General features: G+C 42.0%; 1 protein-coding gene across 1 annotated transcript; it reads left to right on the top strand.

The window, feature by feature from the left end:
• Nucleotides 1-6,141: 6,141 nt before the first annotated feature.
• On the top strand, nucleotides 6,142-15,349 carry Dynlt3 (dynein light chain Tctex-type 3). Its single transcript, NM_001013228.1, has 5 exons — nucleotides 6,142-6,204; nucleotides 8,462-8,503; nucleotides 12,437-12,560; nucleotides 13,175-13,252; nucleotides 13,580-15,349. The coding sequence occupies exons 1-5, from the start codon at nucleotides 6,175-6,177 to the stop codon at nucleotides 13,654-13,656; spliced, it is 351 nt and encodes a 116-aa protein (NP_001013246.1). The 5' UTR covers nucleotides 6,142-6,174; the 3' UTR covers nucleotides 13,657-15,349.
• The last annotated feature ends 12,649 nt before the right edge of the window (nucleotides 15,350-27,998 follow it).

Consider the following 27,998-nt stretch of genomic DNA (forward strand, 5'->3'; position numbering starts at 1 on the left):
CCCTGCAATCTCAGGAATGTCTTCAATTCTGAGAGTTGCACTTTCTCCCAGGGTATCTTGGTAGAAAGAGATTTTGGCCTTTGTCAGTACTGGGTATTGACATAAACCAGAAGGATCCTGTCCAAGTCTGCTTTTAGTTACCTGTGTCCAGAGGGCTCCACGAGTATTTCTCTTGGGCCAGGTTTCTGAGCAGTTGTGGTGGTCTCTCATGAGCTCTGAGGATTGTCCAGTCTTCTGAGAGTCACACTTTCTCCACTGGGGATTTGGAACCAGTTCAGTTCTGGGCACAGGCAGAAACAAGAAGCATCCTGTCCTAGATGGCTCCTGGTTTCCTATGGCATGAGGGCTCCAGAAATGTGGAAATTGTGGTCTTATGTCTGTTCTCATGTGTGTCGGTGCTTTTGGAGACTGGCCTTCAGCTCCTTGCACAGGCAAAGCCTGGAAAGATTTTGTCTCTGACTGCTCCTAATATCTTGTGTCCAGAAAGCTCCAGGCAGAACCTGGAGAACCTCTTCTGCCAGCAAGGTGAGCAGAAGAGGTGGTCTCCCCTGTCCTCTCAGGATTGTCTGCACTTCTGAGAGTCCCACTCTCTCCCAAGGGGATCTGAGTACAGAAAGCTTTATGCCTATGTCGGCACAGCACACTGCCAGAAACCAGAAGGATCCTGCCCACGTCTTCTCTTAGCTTCTTGTGTAGGAGAGGATCAAGGTGGGTTCAATTTGGGCCTGAAAGTTGAGTCAAAAAGAGGCCTCCCATATCCTCCCAGGTTTGAAGTACTTCTGAGTGTCCTGCTGTGTTCCCAGGAGATCTGTGTACAGGGAGCTTTGTGTCTGGGTAAGCAGTGGGCAGAGCCAGAATCCAGAAGAATCCTGTCCAAGGCTGCTCTTAGATCCCTGTTTTCAAAGGGATCCATGTGGCCTCCTCTTGGGTCAGGTATGTGACCAAAAGTGGTGATCTCCCCTGTTCCCTCAGGATTGTCAATATTTCTTAGAGTCACGCTTTCTTTCCAGGGGAACTGGAAAGCTGGGGGATCCGTTCAGTTCCAGGCCCAAGAAGGAACCAGAAGGATACTGTCCCAGATGGCTCCTGGAGTCTTTTTCCTTAAGTGCTCCGGGTGCATATCTCCTAACAGAAGTTGTAATGTTACCTCTGCTCTCAGGTTTGTCAGTGCTTTTTGAGACTGGCTTTCAGCTACTTTCACAAAGACCTGAAGCTGACTGCTCTTAGATCCTGTGTCCAGAAGACTCCGGCTGCAGGCTGGTTCAATTTGATCAGGAATGTGAGCAGTATTGGCCGTCTTCCTTCCTCGAGGTCTTTATTTAAATTATACATATATGTGTTTCAGAAAACCATAGGGAAACATCATGTAAGCTTACTTACCTGTGTGTTCATCTTTATAGAGTCTATCCTTAAATTTATTTATATGGCTGTGAAAGAAAAAGAAGTAGAAATGATGTTAAAATAAATTAGCCAAATATTTCAAATAAGATCTTTAAACAGTTTTAGCGAAACCCATGGTTTGGCTTTTCTAAACATGTTTGATCTGGTTTTAGGCTGTAAATATTTAAAGTCATTCTTGTTCAAGTCGTTTTTGTTTCTTTGCTGAGATTAAAGGTGCGTGCAGCACCTAACCTGGTGCAATGTTTTGTTCAGATTTATTTTATGTGTATGAGTATTTTGCCTCGCTATCTTTATGCACCACATTTATGCACCATGTGAATGCCTGGTGGCCACGAAGTTAAGAAGAGGGCATTGGATCCTTTGAAACTGGGGTTACAGGTGGTTATTTGTCACTAGATGGGTGATGGGAACTGAACTTGGATCTTTTTAAAGAGCAACCAGTGGTCTTAACCACTGAGCTGTCTGTCTGTCCAACCCCTAGAACAACTTTCAAAAAAAATGTCTAGTTGAACCTCCAGCTTTGTTCCAACTGGAGTTGTGTTTATTATTAGTGTAGATCTACTTCTGGAAATTCTATTTGGATTTTTAAAATAGGTCATTTTTTAAAATAGTTTCCCGTCATTGAATAAAGTGGTCAGCCTTGTCTTTTATATCTTTGAATACATTCAACAACTATTTTAATATCTTTCTGAAAAATCATACCATCTAGATCCTTAATGGGCTCTTTCCATTGTCCCCTGGTTATGATAACATGATTTTATTTCTTTATGTACCTACTTGATTTTTATTGTGGACTTAATATATGTGAAAAATATAAATCTAACTTTTAGCCTTTTTGTCAATGTTTCTATCATCCAGAAAGAATGGTTTTGTTTAGTTTTTGTTTTATAACAGCCACCTAGAGGTATAAGCAAAGTCCGACCACCTTAATCCTACTGCAGGGGCAAAAATGATTTAATACGGAGTTTTGGTAACTTCAAAGCGCAGGTCTGGTATTTCCTTCTTAGTTTTTAATCCTTACGGTTTTTTTTTTAACCCAAAGTATGATTTCTTTTTATTCTGAACATTTTTTATTTAGGTTCATATAACCATGAATTTTCTGGGGTGTCTACATGATTAGCATTGTGTAGAGGTTGTTAAATTTTTTGAATCAAATGCATTTCTTGGGTTTCAGAGAGTGGGATTTCTAAGGTACATCAGGACACAAGAACACCACAATAGTGGTGCCCACACGTAGGGCGTGTTTCTGAAGGTGATGGGAGCATATTTGAATTATGGCGCATTTTCCTGAGTGTGGAGCCACGCAGGGACAGAGCTCAGCTTGCATGTTGTCTCTTACTGACACAGTTTTGTAGCTATATTTTCATTTGTGCCCCCTGTAGAAATCCCCAAAGTGTGATTTCTTATCAACATTCTCCTCCTTGGCATGCCACGGAATCTAATTATCTTATGTCTTGGCTTATCCACCTCTTCCTGGAACCAGTTAGGAAACTAATTCAAATGTGACGTTTTACTGTTTTCCTACTTTTTGTCAACATTGTTAGTGAAAAAGTTTATGCTCAGTCCTTAGTTCACCATGAGATAGAATTCAAATCATTTCTAAAATATTTTAAATGCTTTTTTAGGTAAGATTTCCCAAGACTAATTTGAGATCTACTCATGATCCTACTATTTAGGAGACTGACACAAGAGAACACGAGTTCTAGGCCAGCATTGACTACAGAAAGATTCCATTTAAAACCATCACCACCAAATGTAAACAAACAAAATATTTAGGTTAAAATCACTCCTTAAGAATTGCTAGTATCTGTTCTATATCTGTAATCTCAGTACTCCAGTAGCCGAGGTAGAAAGGTTTTTGAGTTCTAGAGTCAGCCCTAAGTTTCATAAGTGAGACCTTGTTTCAAAAAGGAGCAAAGAAACAAAAACGACTTGAACAAGAATGACTTATAAATATTTACAGCCTAAAACCAGATCAAACATGTTTAGAAAAGCCAAACCATGGGTTTCGCTAAAACTGTTTAAAGATCTTATTTGAAATATTTGGCTAATTTATTTTAACATCATTTCTACTTCTTTTTCCTTCACAGCCATATAAATAAATTTAAGGATAGACTCTATAAAGATGAACACACAGGTAAGTAAGCTTACATGATGTTTCCCTATGGTTTTCTGAAACACATATATGTATAATTTAAATAAAGTTATGCCACACTCAGGTGATAATCCTCACTCAAGAGCCTTAGACTATGCAGCAAAACACCCCAATGGAGGCCAGAGACCAATATTGGTGTCTTCCTCAATTGCTCACCATGTTAATTTTTAAGAGTGACTCACTCCCTGAAATCTGGGAAACACCATTTATGCTAGACTGGCTGACTTGCAAACCCCAGGAATCCTACTGTCTATGTCTCCCCAACACTGGGATTATGTAGTAAGCCATATCCCCATCTCTACATCCATCTTTTTGATAGAATTCACTATTCGCAATAAAAACGAAACACTAACCATAGGATTTTTTCTGTCTGTTCTGTCAAAGGGAAAAATCACATGGGTAAGTCATGACCAATTGGGCCTGAGGAAAAGACTCCTGGAGACTAGAAAATATTGCTGATGTTCTGAAGACAGTACTGTGTGAAGACAGAAAGCACAAATACCCTACAAAAGCTTTTGAGCAAATATATCAATCAGGAACATAAATTGACCTTTACATTCCTGGTTATACAAAAAAACATGAACATTATTACTTTAGTTCTTCCTACTTGGGTTTTCTGTTACTAATAAAAGGAGCATACTAATAAAATTACAAAGATTTAAAGTACATTCTCAAAATTATTTGCTACTTCTTCCATTGACAGACCATAGAAGTTGCTTATAGAATGTATGGGGTGTTTTCTTGAATGTATGTGCACCATATGTGCCTAGAGCCTGAAGAGGCCAGAAAAGGGTGTTGAGTCCCCTCGAACCAGAGGTACATACAGCCTTTAGCTAACACATGGGCACCGGGAACGAAACCTAGGTCCTCTGTAAGAGTAGTGATTGCTAACTTCTAAGCCATCTCCTTAGCCTCAATCACATATTTTTTGCAATAGTCTGGCAAAACCCAGAATAGAATAGAACCAGTACAACAAAAATCACATCATCAAGTTTGATTCAATATTCATAAAGTGAGAGTGGTGAATTGGGGGACTTGAGGATTCAGTTAACATCTATATAGGCTTCAAGTTACTTCATGTCTCTTAATTCCTGTTTTACTCTCAAAGTAATAGAAAGGGATTAGAAAACCAATGAGCCTTCTGACTTTGATACTGGGAAACAAAATAGAAGTCATTGTGTTGGGCTGAATATTTCCCCCCACCAAACATATCTACATTTGAATCCCAGAAACTGGCAATGTCCTAGCCTACATGGCCAAAAGCCTTTTGTTTGTACGTGTAGTTAAGACTAACACAGGAGAGGTGGTGGTGGCTCAGAAGCTGTAGGAATGTTACTAAAAGTTGTAAATAGCAAGAAACTGAGTAGCTGCTAGCCCGTAGTTCTCAACTCTCCTATCGCTACAACCCTTTAACACAGTTCCTCATGCTGTGGTGACCCCGGACCATGACATTTTTTGTTGCCACTTCATTATCGTAATTTTGCTACTGTTATGAATTGCAGTAGTAGATGTAAATATCTGCTATACAGGATATCTGATATGCAACCCCCGAAGGGGTCATAACCCATGGATTGAGAACCTCTGTGCTAGTGTCTCCAGACCCATTTTAGATATGTGACCTTTAAAACTGTGAAATAATGCTTTTGGTGCTCTAAACTACTATGTGGTAATTTGTTATAGCAGCAACAGGAAGCTCACAACGGTGTTCAGGAACTTGAGCTTTGCTAACAGACTGCAGCACTCGAGCTAATAGACCTCTTCTATCACATACTGTATATATGACCTTGGATCGGTTACTTCAAATTTTTGCATCTTAGCTGTACTGAGAACAAGAGAATAAAGGAAGGAAAAAAAATCCAAATTTCTGAGAATTTGAGAAAAATCTCAAAACCAACCCCACTTAGTAAAGGAATCCTAAAATAAATATAAACACAGTACTTCTGCTAAGGGTTATAATTCCATTTAGGGCATTTGCTCATTTCTCAAAAATCACACACACACACACACACACACACACACACACACACAGTCTTGATGGAAGAGGGAGGGGCAGCAACTTTAGGAATTGTTTGTACAGTACAGTCACAAAATAGAGGGATTTTTGTTTATCATATGTGAAAACTGAATCTGTGGGGTTTTATATTTTTCAAAGTCAGTAACTAGTACAGGGAGAAATAAGTCAGTTACTTGATCAGCTGCTACACTCATTTGCTGGCTAACTGTGGATGACTGAATTTTGTGCTCAATATCTCAGCAGGAAGCCCTAAACCACTTGTGCTGAGTCTAGACTGGCTGACACAAGATTATCCTAACTAATCCCCACGGAAGCCCTTTGAGCTCTTAACGTGCTTCCCTTATTTTCAGAAGACCAGCCTAGCCTGAAGAACACTCTAGACCTAGCAGGCACCCTTAGCCTTGCTACAGGGCTCAACTCAACCAAAGCCCCTCCCACTGTCCTTTAACCCCGCCCACATCGGGTCCTTGCCTGTTTACGTCAGTAGGGCAGGGCCTACGTAACAAAAGCCCTGGGTCTTGACTGGAGGCGGGGCCTCCCCAGAGGCCAGTGCGCCGCTGAGGAGCTGGACCGAGGGTTTGCTCCGCCCCCGGGGATAGCCACCATGGACGGGTACCAGCGGCCCTGCGACGAGGTACCGCCCCTCTAGCGCCAGGAAGAGCCCCCCAGCCCTCTCTGACTGGCTGTGGAAACACTGCCGGGTGGTCTCTTTAGCCTAGGTCTGCCCCGTGCCGCCTGGATCCTTCTTAGCCTTAGGCGTCTCCCTCTCCCCGCCCTCCCCCCCCCCACTTCCCCCGCCCGAGGTCCTTAGGGTAGGCTGATGATCGCGCTGGCCTGAGTGACCTAAAGCGCTTGGGGGCAGACATCGGGGTCTGAGAGGGCCAGCCAAGTGGGTGTTCGGAAGGCCTAACTTGGGATGCAAGGGCAGGCGTTGGCAGCCCCGCCCTTTTCCGATCAGGGCCTGGGAAACCGGTCTTCTTTCTGATTCTTCCACTCATTTGGGTCTCCTTTACCTGGTGCAGCAAGGTGACTCTAGTCCTGGGAGTTATCCCCAGGAAAGGCTAGAGGAAGTGCTTTATGGATTAAGAGCCCTTGCTCACTGATTCAGGTTTCCCTAAGCCTCACAAAACATAATGTCTGTTATTTTCCTGTTATTGATGGTGACTCTGACTTTTCATGGCAACCAAGTAATAGGCCCCAAGTTAAAACTGCTAGGAATGACAGATGTTCCATTTGAACCCAGGTCTCTGGCTTCATATTTAAGCCCTTGTTTCAAGGACTTGGAAGGTGAGTCCTGTTGAATTATCGCACAGCCTGTAAGAGTTTGCAAGGACAGAATACACAGAGATTTTCTGCCCAGTGATAGCCACTGGTGAGATACAGTAAAACAAATGATGAGACCTGGAGGCAAAATGTGACGTCATCCTTGTAAGGGGCTTCTGGTCCAATGGGAACTTTTAAGGTACAAGTTTCTGCACAAGATTCTGGACTGCAAGGGAGTATGCATACTTGTAGGCGAATGGTGAAACATGCTAATGTTCGAAATAAGGACTTGCCCCCACCCCCAATCACAGGCTTCTTCCTCAGATTTACCTCCTAACAAAGATGCAAGGAGATCTATTTTGCATTACTTCCTAAATACATGAAATTTCAAAAGAAAAAAAAAGTAGAGAAATAAATCCTAGAGTGCTTGTGTAGCACATGAGAAGCCCCGAGGTCATAGCACCAGAAGAGAGAGAGACGCATCCACAGTATTGGGCGACTTTCCAAACTGCAGTGAAATAAATGCACGTCCTTTATTTCTTAGGCCAATTTTTATCTGATTTTGAAGTAAAAATGATATTTTATCATAGGACCAAAATATGAGACCTCTTTTCATAATGTCTCCAACTATTTAGATTTTCATTCCTTTTTTAGGGGAATGGTGGGAACTTGTGTAGAACAGTTAACAGAATTAAAATAGGGAGATCTATACTTAAAACATAACTCCAGGGTTGGGGATTTAGCTCAGTGGTAGAGCGCTTGCCTAGCAAACGCAAGGCCCTGGGTTCGGTACCCAGCTCCAAAAAGAAAAAAAAAAGTAGTAGAATGTAAATAAATAAATTAAATTAAATTAAAATAAACATAACTCCAGGATTTACTTATTTCAAGTAGTTTGAAGTTGCATAGTAGTTTTTATTTTTTATTTTTTATTTTTGACTTTCCAGGGTTTTTGCATAGTGGTTTTTAAAACACAGAAGTGCTGCTTTCTTTTCCAAATGCACGCAAAGTATCTTCATGGAAGTGATTTTTGTTTTACCCAAAACATCTTGGCTTGTATTTCAATCTTATCACATAACCTAGCTTTGCACTAGGTGACACTTAGATGCTATTGAAAATTGCTGCTCACCTAAGATTCTAACAAGCTACTCCAAAAAAATGAAATACCAATTTATACAATTAAATTAACATTAATTTCTAATGACAAATTATTGCCATAATCGTTTATTTGGGAAAGCAATGGTTTGTCTCACATCAGTTCAAAATAAAATTGGAAGTGACAGTTGAGCATCCTCTTCTTGTGGGCCACTTTAGCAGAAATGATTTCCTGTATTCTGATAGCACACATCAGACATCTTTTATAGCTACTAAATGCTAGTTTCTTATGATTTATTATATAATTATTATCTAGAATATTCATTACACTCCCTATTGTAAAAGTACTTTTCAAAAATGGTATTTGCCTAGGTCCTGCCCAATTCTAATGGCTTCACATTAACAGGGAATAGTATCAGGGTCCTCAGTAGACCTAGCACTGTGGTCTTCTGTCACTATGGCTTTCTTAGGCCAGATGAGGGCATCCTGAATATTGCCTGTGCTGAAAGCAGTTTTATTGTGTGTTTTCTTTTTAGATTGGCTTCAATGCTGAGGAAGCACATAATATAGTCAAAGAGGTGAGTTCTATTTGCTATTATCTCAAAGTTGGTTTTGTTGATGGAAAAACCTTTTTTTAATTTTATTTTTCTTGGATATTTTATGTATTTACATTTCAAACGTTATCCCCTTTCCCCCTCTGTCATGCCTCCTCTCCCTGCTTCTATGAAGATGCTCCCACTCCCACCCACCCCCTCCCACCTCAATGCCCTGACATTCCCCTACAGTGTGGAATTGAGTCTTCACAGGACCATGGTCTTCTCCTCCTATTGATGCCAGACAATGCCATCCTCTGCCACATATGCAGCTAGAGCCATGGGTCCCTCCATGTGTAATCTTTGGTTGGTGGTTTAGTCCCTGGGAGCTCTGGTGGTATCTGGTTAGTTGATATTATTGTTCTTCCTATGGGGTTGCAAACCCCTTCAGCTCCCTCAGTCCTTTCTCTAACTCCTCCCTTGGGGTCCCTGTGCTCAGTCTGATGGTTGGCTGCAAACATCCTCATCTGTATCAGTAAGGCTCTAGCAGAGCCTCTCAGGAGACATCCATATCAGGTTTCTGTCAGCATCCAGTTTTTGATTTGTCAGGCCAAAGCTAGAGATGTTAATGATAAAAACAAAAATTTAAAATATTTATTCCGTCTTTGTAGGGGTGTGGATGTAGTACAAGCAGTGAGGCTTAGTTGGACTTTTTTCAGGAAGACCCACTGAAGCTCTGTTTCAAGTCTACAGAAAGAAAAGATACTAAGGATCCTTATTGATTCTAGTGTTATCAATATAGACTACACTGTGGGTGAGGTACTTTAAGAGTACTCTAAAGAGTCAACATTAACTCTGCCAAATCCCAGGTTAAAAAAAAAAAAAAACCGAGCTGGCTCAGGAGGCTTCAATTGCGGGTGTGGCTCTTGAGGCCTGTGTCCTTGCAAGCCCTGACTTGAATTCTGTCTGGGCAGGAGTGGCTCCGTGTGTGTGTGTGTGTGTGTGTGTGTGTGTGTGTGTGTGTGTGTGTGTGTGTGTGTTTGTGTGTGTTTGTGTGTGTTTGTGTGTGTTTGTGTGTGTTTGTGTGGGTGTGTGTGTGTGTGTGTGTGCGCGCACACACACACACACACACACACACACACCATCAGTTTCCCCAGAGGCCCTTCTTGCCTTGCCTGACTGCTTGCTCTAAGGGTATAGTCTCATCCGCAGCTCAGCTGGACTGACCCTGTGTAAGTACAGTCATCAGCTCAACATCCCAGAGGGCTAGGCAACATGGAAAACAATTGCTGTATTTTAATAGTTGAAGAATTCTTATTAGATATTTAATTATTTAAAATACTCAGACTGTGTTATATAGCTGTGTATTTATGAATATTGAATTAAAATAAAATGCAAATGTGTTCAATGCCTTCACAGTGTCCGAGAACAAGGAAGAGCAATTAGAAGGGAGAGATAAGGGGGTTGGGGATTTAGCTCAGTGGTAGAGCGCTTGCCTAGGAAGCGCAAGGCCCTGGGTTCGGTCCCCAGCTCCGAAAAAAAAAGAACCAAAAAAAAAAGACAAAGCATTAGAAGGGAGAGATAGTGCTCATCTTATTTTTCAAAATAGAATGTCAAGAAACATTAGCATTAGTGGTTAGTACACATGAAAGGAAAGATGCTGGGTCTTTGGAAAAGCCACTTTAATATATTTTCCTTACCCAAGTTTTGAACCTTATGGAGAGGCAAATGCGTCACTTGAAAGAGTGAAACACTGCCTTTATTGTAGATAAAAACTAGGCTGATGACTGGGTCGTGTTATACTAACCCTTGCTCAGTTCAGAACTTGCAATACTGGCTCTGCATGCACACAAGGGAAAGTTTGAGTCAGCAGAGAGAAGCAGGATAATGTGACTCTTTGGTCTGGGTGGGGATGGGAGAAAACTGGAAAACCCAAGTTCCAAGTGCTGGGGAATGTGGTTTTCTCAGCTTGCTAAGGAAGAACAATGCTGACCACTCACCAACCAGGTAACTTACTCTGTCTCCCTAGGAAGGAATGATGGATGGCGTAAGGGGTCAAGAATGTTAAAGACGTGTGTGTGTGTGTGTGTGTGTGTGTGTGTGTGTGTGTGTGTGTGTGTGTGTGTAAGAAATGTGTTTCTATCTGTAAACATGTTGAAGTAAATCTACTGAGACCTCTATCTTGAGAAGAGGTGGGGGGAGCTAATGGGGAACTAAATTTTCACCTATCATAGCATAGAAGTTCTGGACATGCTTAGCTATATAAGCTGTTAACTGAAAACAGTTTGATACCAACTGAACTTGAATTCTAGATTTGAAAGATAACACTTAGGAAAAATCTTAGGCTTCATACATGTTGCTTTGAGGCACACGTCTCTGGTCTCCTTGGTCTTTCTTTCCTGTGTCACCTTTCTATGCCACTAAAATATTTCCATTGAAAAGCTGGAAAGGCTTAAAGGTACAAGCACTTTTTTAAAACCCTTTCGATCATCCTAGGTAATTCTATAATTTCAATGGTCATTTCTGTTTTATTCCATACTCAGTCTCATTCCTTTAATTTCAGGTTTTGATTTGATTTGGTTTGGTTGTTAGCTTAGTTTTTCTTTTTTCTTTGTTTTTGTTTTGTTTTGTTTGTTTGTTTTATTTTTTGTTTTCAAGACAAAGTCTGTCTGTGTAGCTCTGGCTATTCTGGAATTTGCTCTGTAGACAAGGCTGGCCTTGAAGGCCCAGAGTATCACCAGCCTCTGCCTTTGAGTGCTGGCATTAAAGGCTTGTGCCACCACCAGCAGCTTCTTTTAATTTCTTGCTCTGGGCTCTCTCTTCCTGTCAACTTACTTTTACTGCTGAGCTTTTAGAGCCAGTCTTGTACTAGTACTAGAAGACATTTAATTTAGTGAGTGATAGAATTTCCCCCATCCCCAACATTTCCTCAAAGAAAAATTACATTTTAAATGACATAAACTCAAGACTTAGTCTAAAGCATGTTTAGTTTAAACTATCTCGAAAGCACATTTTAATCAATATTGCTTCAACAACAAACATTTAAGTACTTACTGTTGTGCCCAGGTCCTGAGCTTTGCTCTGGGGGAACACAGCACTGTTTAAATCTCTGATTTGTAGTATCTTTAAGGGTTGATGGTAACTAGTTAGGGGCTTCACTTGGCTCAAATCAATGAAGAGATGAAGAAAAGACAAACACAGACAGACACATGGCTAGAAATCTGGGATCAGGCACAGTGGAAGGAGGGGGCCAGGGTAATCTACAAGGTTATCCATTCATATTGTGACATTAAGGGTTAAGCAAAGAAACATCTGTTGGAGACTAGGCCTTAGCCAGTGCATCTGACTTCAAGGCCGTCAATTCATTCTCCTACACTTTTGGTCCAAAACTCAGAGTGAAAAGAGGACAAAGGCATTAGTTCTTGGGAATTGCATCTCTCCCCACAGTCTGGGAACTCGTGGGTAAAGATCATTAGCTAAAACTTTCACAGCAGACAGATACAGAGCCTGGCCTAAAAGCCCAGGTATCCAAAGTGGATGCAAGTAAACACTGTGGTAGATTGTTTGACTTTCTTTTCTATATAATATCTTTATTCACTTCCACTGGCAGGTGTATTAATTACTTCATAGCTAAGCAATTATTTGTCATGAATGGAATTCCAATTATACTCCAGAGAATTGTTTTTAAATTAGCCTTTCTTTAGACGTCTTTGATTAGTGCCTCTGCTAGATTAAGGTCTTTAACACAGAGGCAGTGGCTAATTTATCTTTGTATGACCTGTAAATTTTCGTAGAATGAGATAAGGCTCATGGAAATGTTTAGAAAACTCTTAATCGCTTAGAGACAGTGCACAACAAACATTTAGTAGATATGTGTTTTCTGTTAATGCCTTAGCAGATGCTAACTTGAATGTATTTCTCTTGGAGTATATGTCCAGTTTGGTTCATCTGGGTTAATTGAGCTGTTCTTTCTCCTAGTGTGTTGAAGGAGTCTTGGGTGGTAATGACTATAACCAGAATAGCATCAACCAGTGGACCGCAAGCATCGTTGAACAATCTATAGCTCATTTGGTCAAACTGGGGAAAGCTTACAAGTACATCGGTAAGTGATAATTGTAAGTCCGTCCTCATTAGTTTGCATACCTCTCTTCTGATTTTCTCTGAATTTTGAGAGCGTACCTGAATGATAGGTATTATAGCTGAACACTCATAGTGTAGGATACACTTCTGACTTATCCCTTCAACATAATACACGATAGTGTGCGGAAAGGAGAGGCTTTCCGTCTAAAGTGGTTTGAACTGCTTGTCCTTGGTAGCACTTTGTACCTTGCCCTTTGTAGTACGGAGACCCTTCAATGCTGTCTTCTGCTCATCCATCCATGCCTCCGCAGAGGCCTGTGAAGATCTCCGCCAAGTACAAAGTGGAATATTCTCTGCATTTCTGTCTGAAATCTGTTAATGGCACAGAGCACACAATTTGACCCAGAATTTTTCTGCCATGCAATTGCTAGCAGCGGTGGAAACAGTCCGTGAAATGGCTGAATCCCATGGAGTAAGGTTCAGGGTGGTAGGAAATGTTCAACATAGGAGACTATTTTAGTTGACTGGCTGAATTGTTTTGTGTTACATTTTTAGTTTCTAGAGTTCTAATACAGACCCTGCAGCCTTGCCTCCTTCCCTTTTTCAGTAACTGCTGTTCTGTGTCTTTCTTTGTAGTGACCTGTGCAGTAGTCCAGAGGAGCCCATATGGATTTCACGTGGCCAGCTCCTGTTTTTGGGATACAACATCTGATGGTGAGGGACCTTAAGTGAATTTACCCAGAATCAAAGTTCCAGCAAAGTCAGACTGGAGTTATTACATAGTGCTACTTAAAGTCTGAAAAGATAGTATCAATAGAATTGCTTTGTACCTAGTCACAAGTATGATTTCAGTCCAGTATGAAATGTAAAGACACCATGTGTTGGAGGAAATACTACTAAAATCTTTAAGAGTATGGCATACGCGTGCGTGCGTGCATGCGTGCGTGCATGCGTGTATGCATGTATGAATGTGTATGTGTTTAGTGTTTTAAATGTGAGATTTTGCTAGTATATCAAAGTCCTCTTCTTGTATACTTTCAGGCACCTGTACCGTTAGATGGGAGAATCGAACCATGAACTGCGTTGTTAATGTTTTTGCAGTAGCAATTGTCCTATAACATGTGACACAGTAAATGTGTTGGGTTAAAGCCATTAACTTAAGTTTGTGAGTGTATCCTTTCTTAAAAGTAACAATTACATATTAATGTGCTAGATGACAAGTGTGCAATATGCTTAAAAGCTATCAACAGAGAATTGATATTGTAAGCAGAAGTCTAAGAGGAAGTTGGCAGATTATCTTGTATTCTATACAGCATTATTTAAGGACATAAAATGTTAGCCAACAATTAATGCAGAGATACGGCTGACCTAAAAATAGAATCTTCTAATTATACAAGCCTTTCACTAGTATTATGTTCCCACAGAGATGCTGAAATCTATTTAGATACTAACATTAATAACTAGAAAATGTGACAGGGATAAGTATGTGCATAAAAAACGACAAGGATCAATGCAGAGAAAATGACATGAATTAGCTAATACCTTTTTGGTTTAAGTTTTTTCCTTCGTTGAATTGCATATAGTAGTTCATGGAAAGTAATTTCGACACCCACATGCCAGCCCCCTCGAATGTTGTCATTGCTGCTGTGCCTAACCAGTTTTGTTTTCCTGAGAACTGGCAAATCCATTGATTGTCAATGTCAGTTTCTTACATTTACCCTTGAGGTGGGATTAAATACGATCAACCAGATTTCCTGGGTGAGCAAAATTAGTTTAGTGTATGATCAACGATGTATGACTCAGACAACTGCCTTATAATCCACTCCTTCCACGGGGGACGGCTCACTATTGAATGTGTGCTCTGCATGTTTCTCTGCCAGGCAGACAACTCTTAACGTTGTTTCCCCAGGTCAAGTTTGTTGGCAGCTAGCTGTTCAGTTGGAAAACTGGTGTTTATGTTTGAAGGAAAACAAAAGAAAGGAAGAGAGTCTGGCCCTCTATGGGAAAATTAACTAGAAAGAAAGCACGAATTGCTGACAGAATTATAGATGTAGTTTTTAAGGGTTGCTTCCCACAAAGTAATACATCAAATATGCAACTCTTACTTAAAGGCCTTATTACTAGTCTCAGCTATACAGTAATAAATTTTATCATTGAATTAGTTTCAACTATGTGTGAATAATTTAAAATACTTAAGTAGAGTTAGGACAAGAATAGAAAATACATGTAAAGTGAACAATCATTAGCAGGTTATCTAATATCTCAGGGCTTATGAAATATAGTTCAATTTATTAATAAAATCAAAGATAAATATTAGGATACACAGCTGACCACCAAATGCAAAGTCAGTCTGCCATTTAACCTTGAACGTGAAATCAATTTCACATATTACCATTGACACTCAATCCATATAAACACTGGAATTGCAATTCATTGAATTTTGGGGGTAAGGAAAAGTTTAGTATTAGTGGCAACAGCGAAACAGGATTCTTGTATGAGGACTCCGTGCATGGCTGACATTTTTGCTAAATAACTGTAATGACAAGAATGCAAAGGTAGGGTTTAATGAGGTGACCTGTAGCTTTGGCACATCAGGAGTTCTTTGTCATTACCTTTATGTTACTTTATGCTGCTGGCTCTTGTACCCCAGGAGATTGTAACAGTGACCAAATTATCTGTGCAGTTAAGATTTATTCTTTGATTATTATTGTTGAAGACTCATTTTAAAATTATCAAATCATACCTCGTGAGCTTGCTATCTGCTGTTTCTAGTTTAAAATATAATAAAGACTATCTTATTGTGCTGAAAAATCTGGCTCTGGTTGATCATTCAGTGGTAAAGAAATCAGGATTGGGCTTACTTGAATAAATTCCAAATAGGATAAATGGGGGAAGAAAATACATGTGGGACCACATAAATATATTACAGAAATTAATACATCAAGTGTGTGAGGCCAGACTCAGTTACCCAACAAAACTGTGTCTTAAAAATGTTGCTACCCAAATCTAGTCTTTACCATTACAATTTCATTAATAGCTTCTGTTTTGTGTATTTTATGATCTTTAACATGACAGTTTTCTTTAAAGCTAGTGTAAAATATACTTTGTAACTATTTTTGAACTTGTAATGATAATTTTTAGTGATTTGTCTTGTTTGTCAAATTGCAAATGAGTTGTTGCTTATTTTTAACAAATTGGGGACTTCAAGTAAAATAAGAGTAATCGCATGTAAGCCCTAACTGTGGTTTCTGAAAAGCTATAATTTTGTGTTTGTAAAGTCCAAATAGACTGCCCCAATAATGGCAACATTGCATTACATTTTCTCTTTGTAAAGAGCACATTTCTCTTCTTCCCAAGTTGGGTGTTATTTAATTATGAGCCACCAGATGGGTTTTCACTGTGTGCATTCAACATTGTAATTTTTAGTGATCATAGGATGATTTTAGGGTTTCTTCTTCAACATTTGAGCAAAAATAGTTACATGTTCTTAATAGTAGTTATTAAAATGGATGAGAAAATAGTCATCTATTTGGGGAAAGTGGTTAAGGCTCTTCTAGGGCACATATCAAAAGTAAGTTGAAGGTGAGTTGAAATTCTTTCCTCATGTGCTACAATCTGACCAAAGGGAATTGGTTTTATAATTCAAAAGGTGGAACTATGTTTGTGGCTGAATCATCTATGACCAGTGTTAGATAGTTCTGTAAAGTTAACCCTCTGCCTTTTACAGTGAATATTTTAAGTTAGCATACAAAGTAATGGGTTTTTATTATATTTTCATACATATGCGTCATACTTTGTTTTTGTCTGATGATCCCACTGCTCCCACATCCTTCTCCCTACTCCCACTTGCTGGTTCCCTTCCTCTTCTAATAGTCCTTCCTCTGTCTTCGTATTTCATGTATTCTATACAATAATCTTAAACACCCATCCCTTATAAGATGTAATACTGACTTTTAATGGAGGATTGAGCTGTGACTTTGTGCTGCTCACTTGGCAAGCTTTCTACCATTGAGCTATGTCCCTAGTGAAGGGCTCTAGCAGGCTCAAGCATGACAAAAACAGCCCCCAGCATGGCAAACATGGAGCTTGCAGTTTTACCTTTTCTCCCTTCCTTCTCCCTTGCTTTACGCTATTACTATTAGATTACATTCCTGAAGCTAGCCACCAAGGCCTATTCCCTTATTTGAATACGTGGTTATGCCTGACTCATTCCCGAGGCTCATCACCAAGTTCCAAATATCCAAACATCAAGGTCCAGCAATCAAAATACATCAGTTTGTCTACCCTGATTAAAATACCCAATCGGAACTTAACAACACATCTTAGCTTATTCTAACAGACCTTCCCCCTTTTTCCTGTTAAAATTAACACTTGCAAAGCTATTGTTTCTGCCCAATTCAGAGTCAGCCACTTTGTCTCTTGCCTTGCTTAATTAAAGGAGTTCATTGTGTTTGGTTTGTGCTTGGAAATTGGTATTTGGGTGTGGTCTATGCCTAATCAGGGATTCAGATGGGACACACTGAAGTGGGTCCCTTCACCTAGCCCTATTTGAGGGGCTTATTTTATGTGTACAGGTTGTTTGCCTACGAGGATATCTGTATTACTTGCATGCCTGGTGGTGCCTGTGCAGGCCCAAAGAGGGCATCAGTTCCCTTGGAACTGGGGTTAGAGACAGTTGAGAGCTACCATGTAGGTGCGGGGAATCAAACCGCATTCCTCTACAAGAGCAGTCAGTGCTTGTAAAGGCTGAACCATCTCTCCAGCATCAGTTTTCACATTTATTTTGAGACAGGGTCTTCTTTTGGAGGATCTAGAGCTCTTTTTCTGACTTGTTTTGTTTCTGGAGGCTAAGTGAATTTCGTGAGGTTCATTTCAGTGATTCCAACCTGGATCTTCAAAGCCACTAGAACTGCATCTTCAGACCCCATCTCTGACCCCTGAGGTTTTGAGTTTGATTTGGTTTTTGTTCTTTGGTTTTGTTGGTTTCTTTTTCTTTCTGCCTGATCCTTCATCTTGCCCTAGTACACCATCTTGAGAATACACTGGCTGCACTCAGGATTTTATTATCTCCACAAGATCATTAATCATACCTGCATAGTTTCTGTTAACTGAAAACAAATTCGCAGGTTTCAAACTGAAAGATGTAGACATCTTTCTGTGAGTATTATTCTGCTATAACTCTTATCACCACATGATACCGAGTGTCAATGGACTCTCAATGTAAGTATCAGAAAAATAGAGAACAGGTAAATAGTGAGTGATAGACTGGATTGCACATGTGCTATTATTCCAAGGGAAGTTACAGTTCAACTCTATCTGCTGTTTCTATTAAGGAATGGAGGCTCAGGTATTGCTAATCTTTCAGCTTCACAAAGAATCACAATTATTGGTTATAATGGAAAGATTCACAAAACTGAAATAAAAAAATTAAACATTGACTTTTAATTTAAGCAAGCTCAATAAATAGTTTTTTCATCCTGTAGTCCCTCCCTTCCTTCCCTTCCTTCTCTTCCTCCCTCTGCTATGCCTTCCTCCTTCCCTTCTCTCCCCTCCCATTTTCTATTTTGACACATAGTCTTGTAATGTAAACCAGACTGTCCAACTATCCTGCTTCTGCCTACCAAGTGGATTGAGGTGGGCTCCATCATCTCCAGACCCTTACCTTATCTGTGAACAAGTTAGGAGATGAGAATGATAGAATAATAATAGGAAAATGGTACCTTTCCATTCCAGATTAGGAATTTTCTGGAGCAACTGGTCTCTCTCATTAAATTCCAGTATTAGAATCTCAACCCATGAATGTAGGGCCGTGCTGTTTTTGGGAAGCCAAATACAAAATCAAGGAAGACAAAGAATCCCAAGGATGATGGAAATGAAGGAGTAAAATATCAAGATGTTATAGAAATGTATTATTCTGTTCATAGAAAACTACAAGGGAAAAATCTACCATAAGTAGGGATTAAATTGATCCCTTAAAGTTTGGTGAGATTGGCCAATTTCATAGTTGTTAGTAGTTATGGGCTTCTACCAGCCCCTCAAGCCCCATCCTAGCAACCTCTGCTGATTGTATAGTCTTGTCACACATCATACTTATTCGACCAATAGTCAATAAGCAAAAGGTTGGGAATGAAGTTAGCTACAGTGTGGGCTTAAGGCCAAGTCAATACTGGGTACAGCTGCTATAGTTGTCACCATTGCCAATGGGGACAAGATATTTCAGCAGAATTAATGTCCTATGAATCATTAGAGGGTTTTTAAATGGTAATTTAGTGACATCTGTCAATTTTTTTGTTTGTTCTATCATGTGAATAGTTCTTTGGCTCACTGCTACAGAACTAACAGCATAGCTCATAAATGGAAAAGGCAAATAAATAAAGCTTTTCTCTTGAATAGTGTTAGGAAAGTAAATTTTAAAAATGAAAATAAGAACAGGGATGGCTTTAGCACAGAGGAAGCAAGCTGAAGTGTTAGGACTGCAAGTCTCAGGCCATCCTAGCTACATAGTGTGTTGCAGGTCAGCTTAAGGTTCATAAGATGCTCAAAAGCAAACAGAAAAAGAAAACCAGAGTATCTGTCTGCCAAGAGGACCAGGGATAAAAGCAAATTACATTAGTTGAAATAGTTAAGCCACTGTTAACTTTAAAATTTTTTAAATAGAATGCATTAATATATTTTTATGCAAAACTATTGTGAGGTCCGGATTGAACCTCTTCTGGGACCTCCCAAAATGAGACTCACAGAGGCGGTGATCGATGCAAAAGCAAAAGGAGTTTAATCGTTCCAACAGGTGGGGCCATCCCACTTCGAGGGGGAGACGACCTCCAGCAGATTATAATAGGGGATCATATAGCTTGCAAACAATTGGGGCAGAATTCAAACAACTGGGGCGGATTTTGCACAATGGTAACCAGGCAGGGCACTATATACATTTCTTAGAGCAAAACAACTTTCAGATAGACTCAGTGTATTTTTCAGGACTTTCCAAGAGGGATCAGTTGGGAGTCACAGGTAGCTTTGTGGGATAGTTTGGCTTGCAGCTGTTCCAGGAACTAAACCAGCTATTTCTTTCTTCCTGGAAGGGAGGTTTCCTTGTGCTTGGAGATTTGTGGTGGAATTTTTCCACTGGCCTTAGATTGACCCCAACTCCGACTCATTCCTTTCCCCCTTTTCTTTTAGCATATCTTAAATCTTGAAGCTCATATTATTGATTCTCTGCTTCCAAATGCATATATTGTTGCCTTAAAATCATTAACTGAACTGTATTTATTCATTCTCTTATAAAAAGCTACTAAGTGGTTTAAAATGCAGTGGACAAAAGTTAGAAATAGCAATAAAATTAAGGTTTCCAGCAAGGTAGAAATCATGGTGGTAAACCAGGGCTGTGCTATTAAACCAGGATTCAAACCTTGCTAGTTCCTGTTTTCTTTCTCTCTTTCTCTTGGCAAATCTTTCTCTAATTTTGGCCATGGAGTCTTTAACAACGACTCCTGAGTGGTCTCTGTAAAAACAGCATTCTTCCCAGAGGGCTGGAGGAATAAGAGGTCTAGACCACATTGGTTCTGCAATGCCAGCAGCAAACCACTGAACTGAGAATAGGACCCCCGTTGAAGGAATCAGAGAAAGAACTGGAAGAGCTTGAAGGGGCTCGAGACCCCATATGTACAACAATGCCAAGCAACCAGAGCTTCCAGGGACTAAGCCAATACCTAAAGACTATACATGGACTGACCCTGGACTCTGACCTCATAGGTAGCAATGAATATCCTAGTAAGAGCACCAGTGGAAGGGGAAGCCCTGGGTCCTGCTAAGACTGAACCCCCAGTGAACTAGACTGTTGGGGGGAGGGCGGCAATGGGGGGAGGGTTGGGAGGGGAACACCCATAAGGAAGGGGAGGGGGGAGGGGGATGTTTGCCCGGAAACCAGGAAAGGGAATAGCACTCGAAATGTATATAAGAAATACTCAAGTTAATAAAAAAAAAAAAGAAAGAAAGAAAGTGAGGTCAATGACTCTTGTAAATGGGAGATGGAAGTCTCAATTATTTCAATATCTGCATCTATAGCTATTCTGGGTTTTTGATAGCTCTGTCCCTGGGGTACTAAAGAAGTGGTCCCAGTGGGTCCCTACCACGCCCAGACCCAGCTCAGACACAGTTATAGCTACAGGCCCTCTTTTGACTTGGTAGTCTTATCCTATCTATCCAGGATTTTTTCAAAAGGGTGGTATATTAGCCTGGGGATTAACAGTACAAGAACACAGAAATCTTTTGTCTGGTCCAAGACTTGTGTGTGAACACAGGGCACAAGGTCTGTGGAGCAAGCCCACTATTGGTTCTGGGGTGGTATAATGTGTGAAGCTCAGTAACCTGGGGAATAGGTAGAGTTGCACAAAGACCAGTGCGACAGTGGGACCTGCCCTAGGCAGAGTCCAGGCCCCTTCACCACCTATAAGGTAAGATCTATTCCCAACTTTTGAGCCCACCTGCAGGAAGGTGATGCATTGGACAGGGTGATATCTGAGGGGGTAAAAGCAATGCCTTCATAATAAGAGAGTGCTAGGTCAAAGCAGAGCCAGTGAGAATTAGTGGCCCTAGGGTTAAATTCATTCAGCACATGAAAGGTTTTCTTGATAAGGTCAGTTCAAGGGGGCTGGGTCAGGTGGATATTGGGTTGGATTTCCTAAAACACAGGAGACTGTCTTATAAGCTGACTGAGTCATCAGAGGGGGAGCTCCAGCAGCTTTGGTGGCACGATGGCCATTTCTTTGTTGGGTCCCACTGAAGCAGTGGGAACTTCTACCCTGAGCCAGACAGTAAAAGGGAGACCATCATCATACCAGAGTTTATAGAGTCTAAGCGCCCAGGTTTTTCCCTTGAGTCAGCTACTATTAGCCTACTTCCCTGGCTCAGTGAAGTTTACAAGTAGGGGTTTGCAGGCCCCAGATTAGCAGGGAGAGGTTGTTAGATCTGGTTTGCAGTTAGTGGCTTTGGTTAGATTTCTCCTGACTGTAACAAGGTCCCAGGAGGAGGATGGGCCCCAGTATCTCAAGTAGTCTCACATCCCCAACTACTGCAGTAGAAGTAGTCAGCCCCCCACACCTGTACTGATCTTTCTTGGTAGGTTTGTCCAAGGGCAGACACAGACTGAGGTATCATGAAAGTGACACCATGGGTTGGAGCATCCGCAGCCAATCCCTAAGTCTCCCAGACCCTGAATTACCCTTGGTGTATTTAAGAGTACAGGAAGGCCATCTAACCTAGCCCCATCAGCCAAGGGTATAGAGTCTAGTCCCACAGCCAATTGACATAAGTCAAAGTCAATCATTGACCACCATGTGTAAGGGGGTGTTTCTCGGTCACTGTGGTCACCTCATCTCCCGTGATGTTCTAAGGCACACTCCAGGTCAGCTTGGCCACTTGGTGGGGGCTTGTCCCTCTGGCCATCCCTTCGGCTGGGAACGGGATCAGGATCAGGATCAGGATGATTCTCAGCCAGAGAAGGAGTTCCATTTCTCCTAGGCCACCAAGTGAGCTTGAACTTCAGAGATCTGTGTGGGAAATGCTCCAATTTCCATTCCAGGAAAGATGACCAACTGGGAACAAGCAGGGAACTGGCTTTACATGAGAGGCGTGTATCCAGACTGCAAATTTGTTCACCTTTATGGCCATTGGTGTGGTCATGAGTACTATGTAGGAACCCTTCCACTGAGGTTCTAAAGACTGGGACTGGTGCCAGTGGGACATATACAGTGTCTCCAGCTTGAAACTGATGGGGTACTTCAGTAGTCCCTGGATCATATAGAGCAGACAAATTGGACCTGATTTCTCTCTGAACTATCTGAAGGGCTATTAGCCTTTTATGAGCTCATGGTCGCCTTAGTTGGAAATCTCAAGGTCAGGTCCAGAAGCTACCAATGGGGCGGGCCCCCCCATGGAGAATTTCAAAAGGGGTCAAAGTTAGAAGTAAGGGTTGTTCCGGTCTCGAAACAGGGCCAAGAGAAGGAGCACCACACAGTTACCACAAATCTCCAAGGTCAATTTCATCAAGGTCTCTTTTAGAGCTCTATTCATCCTTTCTACCTATCCTGAACTTTGGGGATGATATGCACAATGGTGTTTCCAATTAATCCCCAAGACCTTAGCAAGCCTAACTTACCTGACATACGAAGGCAGGCCCATTATCTAATCCTATTACCTTATGTGCTCCAAACTTGGGAAAAATCTCTTCTAGTATTTTCTTTGCCACCACCATGGCTGTCTTCTGTTTGGTGAAAGGCCTCCACCCCTCCTGAAAAGGTAGCTACAAAAACCAGTAAATATTTGTAACCATATTTCCTAGGCTTTATTTCAGTAAAATCTATTTCCCAAAAGACTCCTGGCCTGCTCCCAGGATAGGTCTTTTTTCTTTCTCTATCTTGGTGTGGCAGGCATTCACTCATTGACAAACCTGGCATCTTTCTACTATTTCTTCTGCCAGGTTTCTCAGGTTTATAATAAACACTCAAGAACCTTTGACTACTTGCACTAGTTTCTTGGCACCCAGTGTCCATTGGTGCATCTGGGCAAGCGGGTCTCTTGATTAGACCTGAGGCAAAATAACTTTTCTTTCTTGTGTCTTCCATTCTCCATCTTTTTAAAGGTAATAGTGAGGCAACCAGAGATCTGAGCTGCTTCCTCTGGGGAGTACTGTAGAAGGGACCAGCCCTTAGTCCAGTCATTTACCCCCCTTTTCTTTGTCTTTATTAGTTGGACGGTAACTGTGGCAGGGTCTTTAGTAGCAACTTCTTTTGCCATTTTATCCGCAAAGTTGTTTCCCTGGCTATGAAACTCTGTCCTTTTTGATGGCCTGGGCAATGGATGATGCTCACTGTTAGTGGTTTAAGGAGAGCCTCCAAAAGTGCCTTGTTCTCAGCTTTGTTCGTAATTTCCTTGCTATTGGATGTCAGGGGCCCCCTCTGCTCCTGAGCACCATGCACATAAGCAGTGGTGAAAGCATACCTTCTATCAGTGTAGATATTGATTCTCTTTCCAGCTCCTAGATCTAAGGCCTTGACTAGTTCCACTTTCTGGGCTGACATTCCAGGGGGCAATGGTTCTACCCAGAGCACTCATCGCCCATTTACCACAGCCGCTCTGGCCTTGTGCTGCCTGTCTAGGAGATAGCTGCTGCTGTCAGTGAACCAGGTAACCTCAGCATCAGTCAGTGGCTGGTCAGAGAGATCTTTCTGCCACCCCTGATTCTCTGGCAGGACCTGCAAACACTCGTGGGCAGGTACCTCAGGATCAGGGCCAGGTAATAAAGTCGCCGAATTGAAATTCACCAGAGGTCTTAAAGTGATTCAATCCGAGTTCAGCAACAAAGTCTGGTAGTGGGTCATAGGGGCATTAGTGAGCCACCAGTAAGGGGACTGGCACACCACACTCTAAAGGCATAGGGGAGGGCTATTGCAGTCAAACCCTGTACCAAAGTCAGCTTATCTTCATCCTTGACCAGGACTGCCAAGACCACTATTATTCTGAGACAGGTAGGCCATCCAGCCACTACTAGGTCCAGTTTCTTTGACAGGTAAGCAATGAAGAATTTCCATAGACCCAATGATTAGGACAGCAACCCCTTAGCCATCCCTCAGAATGAAATGAAAAGGCTTGCTGTCATCAGGCAGCCCAAGCACAGGTGCTTCTAAAAGAGCACTCTTAAGGGCAAACCCAGGAATCCAAAACCAACAACAGCAAGACATCCTCCCAAATTTTCACATTTGTTTAGGGGTCTTCGGGGCTGGGATATGAAGGATGGTTTCTTTCCTGGCCTCTGATAACCAGCAACTCCCATCCTCTAACAGGTACCCCACATAGCTAACCTTACGTCGACAGATTTGGGCTTTCTTGGCTGAGGTTCAATAACCCAACTCAGCTCTTTCATGAAGTTGCTTAGTGCCCCTGAGACAGTCTTCCTCAGTCTCTGCTGCAATTAAAAGATTATCTACATATTGCAGGAGGGTCACCTATGGGTAAGACTCATGATAGATGTCGAGGACATAATATGGGGCCTCATCGAAGAAGGTTGGAGAGTCCTTGTAGCCCTAGGACAACCTGGTCCAGGTGAGCTGTCCTATGATTCCCCCTCTCCTGATCTTTCCATTCAAAAACTAAGTACTCCTGACTTTGGGAAGTCAAGTTTAAGCAAAAGAAGGAATCGTTGAGATCTGAAACTGTGTACCATGTCCTGGTAGGTGGTAGTGAGCTCAGTGGGATATAGGATTTTGTACTGTGGGGTGTATGTTGGCTGTTTACCGATTTACCACATGTAGGTCCTGTACAGGGTGATAATCCTGGGTGCCAGGTTTCTTGGCAGGTAGGAGAGGCATGTTCCATGTGACTGACATCTCCTCAGGATCCCCAAGTCCAGGAGACTATTAATGTGAGGCTGGATCCCCTCCCAGACCTCCTGAGACATGGGGTACTGGTGCACAGATGTCAGGGTAACAGTGGCCTTCAGCTCTACATGAATAGGGGCTGGTTGGTAGACTTTCCCATGCCTGCTATCTCCACCCAGGCCTGGGACTACTTTTGGAGCCAAAAGTCCAAGTTTTGGGATGTCTCCTTGATATTCTCAAATGGTTTGTATTCATTTTTCTATCTTATGGTCAGAACCTATATAGGTTCCCCCTTGGGACCCATGATGGTAGGGGCTTCCAGGAGGAAGTGGATCTGAGCACCCATTTTAATAAGCAAGTCTCAGCTAAGGAAGGAGTAAGGACATTCAGGTATGAACATAAAAGAGTAGGATACACTAGCCCACACCTAGATCAACAGATCTTTGGGCCGTCCATGAATAATCTTTGGTCCCTGTGGCTTCTTGGACCTACGTCTTTTTCTTGGACAGAGACCTCTCTCTTTGCAGGAGTTAAGACTCTTTGGATCTGTGAGCCATCTTCCTTCCTTCTTGCCCCCACCACCTGCTTTTTCTTGTTGGGATAATTTCTAGCCCAGTGGCCACATTCTTTGCAATAAGCACACTGGTCTTCTCAAGTGGATCTCTCTGTCTTCTCATTTGTGGCAGAGGCTCAGGTCCCTTCCTGAATTCTTTGGCCATTGCTGTCAGGATCTTTTTTAAGTTCTATCTTGGCAGTTCTCATTTTGCAATTCCCTTTCCTCTGCTTCTTTCTGTTTCCTCTCTTCCTTTTCTTCCTCTGTTTCCTTATTATGGTAAACCTTCTAAGCTACCTGTACTAGCTCTCTCAAGGACTTACCTTGTAAGCTTTCTAGTTTCTGGATCTTCTTCTTTATGTCCCTAGCAGCCTGATCTTTAAATGCCATAATCAGTGTGGCCCTACGTTCCTTAGCACTAGGATCATAGGGTGTATACTGGTGGAAAGCTTCCATAAGTCACTCTAGAAAGGCTGAAGAGTCTCATCATGGTCCTGCCATACTTCTCGTACCTTAGTCAGATTGGTGGGTCACTTTGCTGCACCCCTGAGACCTGCCAGCAGAGCCTGGCAGTAGACCTTTCAGCTCTCTTACCTGATGCCTCATTGTAGTTCCAGGTAGGCCTCCTGAGGGAGAAATCCCTCATCTATGTCAGCAGGGTTCTGGGTTCGGGCTCCATTATTCTCTGGGATGTTCTTCCTGGCCTCCAGGAGAATTCATTCCTTCTCCTCTGTGGTAAAGAGGACCCATAAAAGCTGCTGACAGTCATCCCAAGTAGGCTGGTGTGTGAAAAGAATGAACTCTATTAAGTTAGTGAGGCCCTTGGGGTTATCTGAGAAGGCTGGATGTTGATCTTTCCAGTTATAGATGTCAGAAGTGGAAAAAGGCCAATATTGCATGGCCTGATTCCCAGTTGCATCTGCAGGCCCAAAGGCCTGTAGTATCAGGAGATGCAGTTCTACAACTTTGCATTCCCATGCCAGGACCTGTGTACTTCTCTAGGGAGTGGGAGCAAACTGGCACAGGAGCTGGAGCCAGCTGAGCCTCAGCCTCTGCTAGGGGCTTCTGTGGCACACTCAGAATAAGAGTGGGCAGATATGGTGGAGGGGGACCAAATAGGAGATCTACAGCCCCCTGATTCATGAAGAACCTCAGTCTTCTTCCCTAAACCAGCCAGTGGCTCAGGCTGAGTCTTGAAAGTCAGAACCCTGCCAGGGAGAAAAGGACAGACCCAAGCAGGGGGGCTAGTTATAAGTTCTTTCCAGACAATTATATAGGGGACCTGAACCAGGTGACAGGCAGATTGGATCCAAGTTCCAGGAGCTTATGCTTGACTGCTATGGTTATCGGGAGATCAAATGTCTCTTCCTGGGGCCAATTGACACAAAAATCTGGCTACTCAGTCATGCACAGGGTCTGGAGTTTCTCTTTATGTCTACTGATAAGTTGTGTGCACATCTCTGGACTTCATCCCAATGCTTCAGGACCAGACCCAGTGGGGTTGTAGAAAGTTTGTGTCCCATGACCAAAAATTTTGTCAGTCCAAAAACACAAAGAAAAACAAGAATGCAAAAAAGAAACAGAACTAGCACACACAGACCAATTGCTCACTCTGTGGGCTGAATACACAGACCAGTCCATCCCACAGACAGAATAACTCAAACAACCTGTCCCTGTCACTGGCAAGATTCACACAGATTACACACAAATTCTGTTCCTGTCATGGGCAAAATACACACAGGTTCTGCCCCTGCCATGGGCAAAATACACACAGCTCTGGTGACTTTGTTGGCTCAAGCTGGAACCAAAGTCCTAGCAACCCCGTGGGCTCATGTGGGAACCAGAGCTAGTGTCCTCCAAGTTCCTCCTTAGTTACTATGGTGACCCTGTCAGCTCATGCTGGAAATAGAGTCTGAAAGGCTGGAGCATCCTCCAAGCCTCTCTCTAGTTACTGAGGCTCTCTAAGCCTTCCTGATGCTTGTAAGTACAAACCAAACCGAATGGAGAGCACAAACAGAAAAGCTAAATAGGGGAAACTCAGACAAAACTTGGTAACTTACTTGAGCTGTTCCTCCCATCCACCGTTCTCCAGAGAGTCCCCCATAGGAGGTGAGATTCTCGGCCAATGCACCAAATGTGAGGTTCGAATTGAACCTCTTCTGGGACCTCCTGAACTGAGACTCACAGATGTGGTGATTGATGCAAAAGCAAGAGGAGTTTAATCATTCCAACATGTGGGGCCATCCCACTTTAAGGGGGAGACGACCTCGAGAAAATTCTAACAGGGAGTTATATACCTTGCAAACAATTGGGGCAGAATTCAAACAATGGTAACTAGACAGGGTACTATGCACATTTTGTGGAGCAAAACAACTTTCAGATCAACTTAGTGTATTGTTCAGGACTTTCCAAGGGGGATTGGTTGGGAGTCACAGGTAGCTTTGTGTGGTAAGTTTGCCTTGCAGCTCTTTCAGGAACTAAACCAGCTATTTCTTTCTTCCTGGAAGTGAGGAGTTCTTGTGCTTGGAGGTTTGTG

The sequence above is a fragment of the Rattus norvegicus genome, chromosome X (genome assembly GCF_036323735.1).
Source record: "Rattus norvegicus strain BN/NHsdMcwi chromosome X, GRCr8, whole genome shotgun sequence".
NCBI classification, from domain to species: domain Eukaryota; kingdom Metazoa; phylum Chordata; class Mammalia; order Rodentia; family Muridae; genus Rattus; species Rattus norvegicus.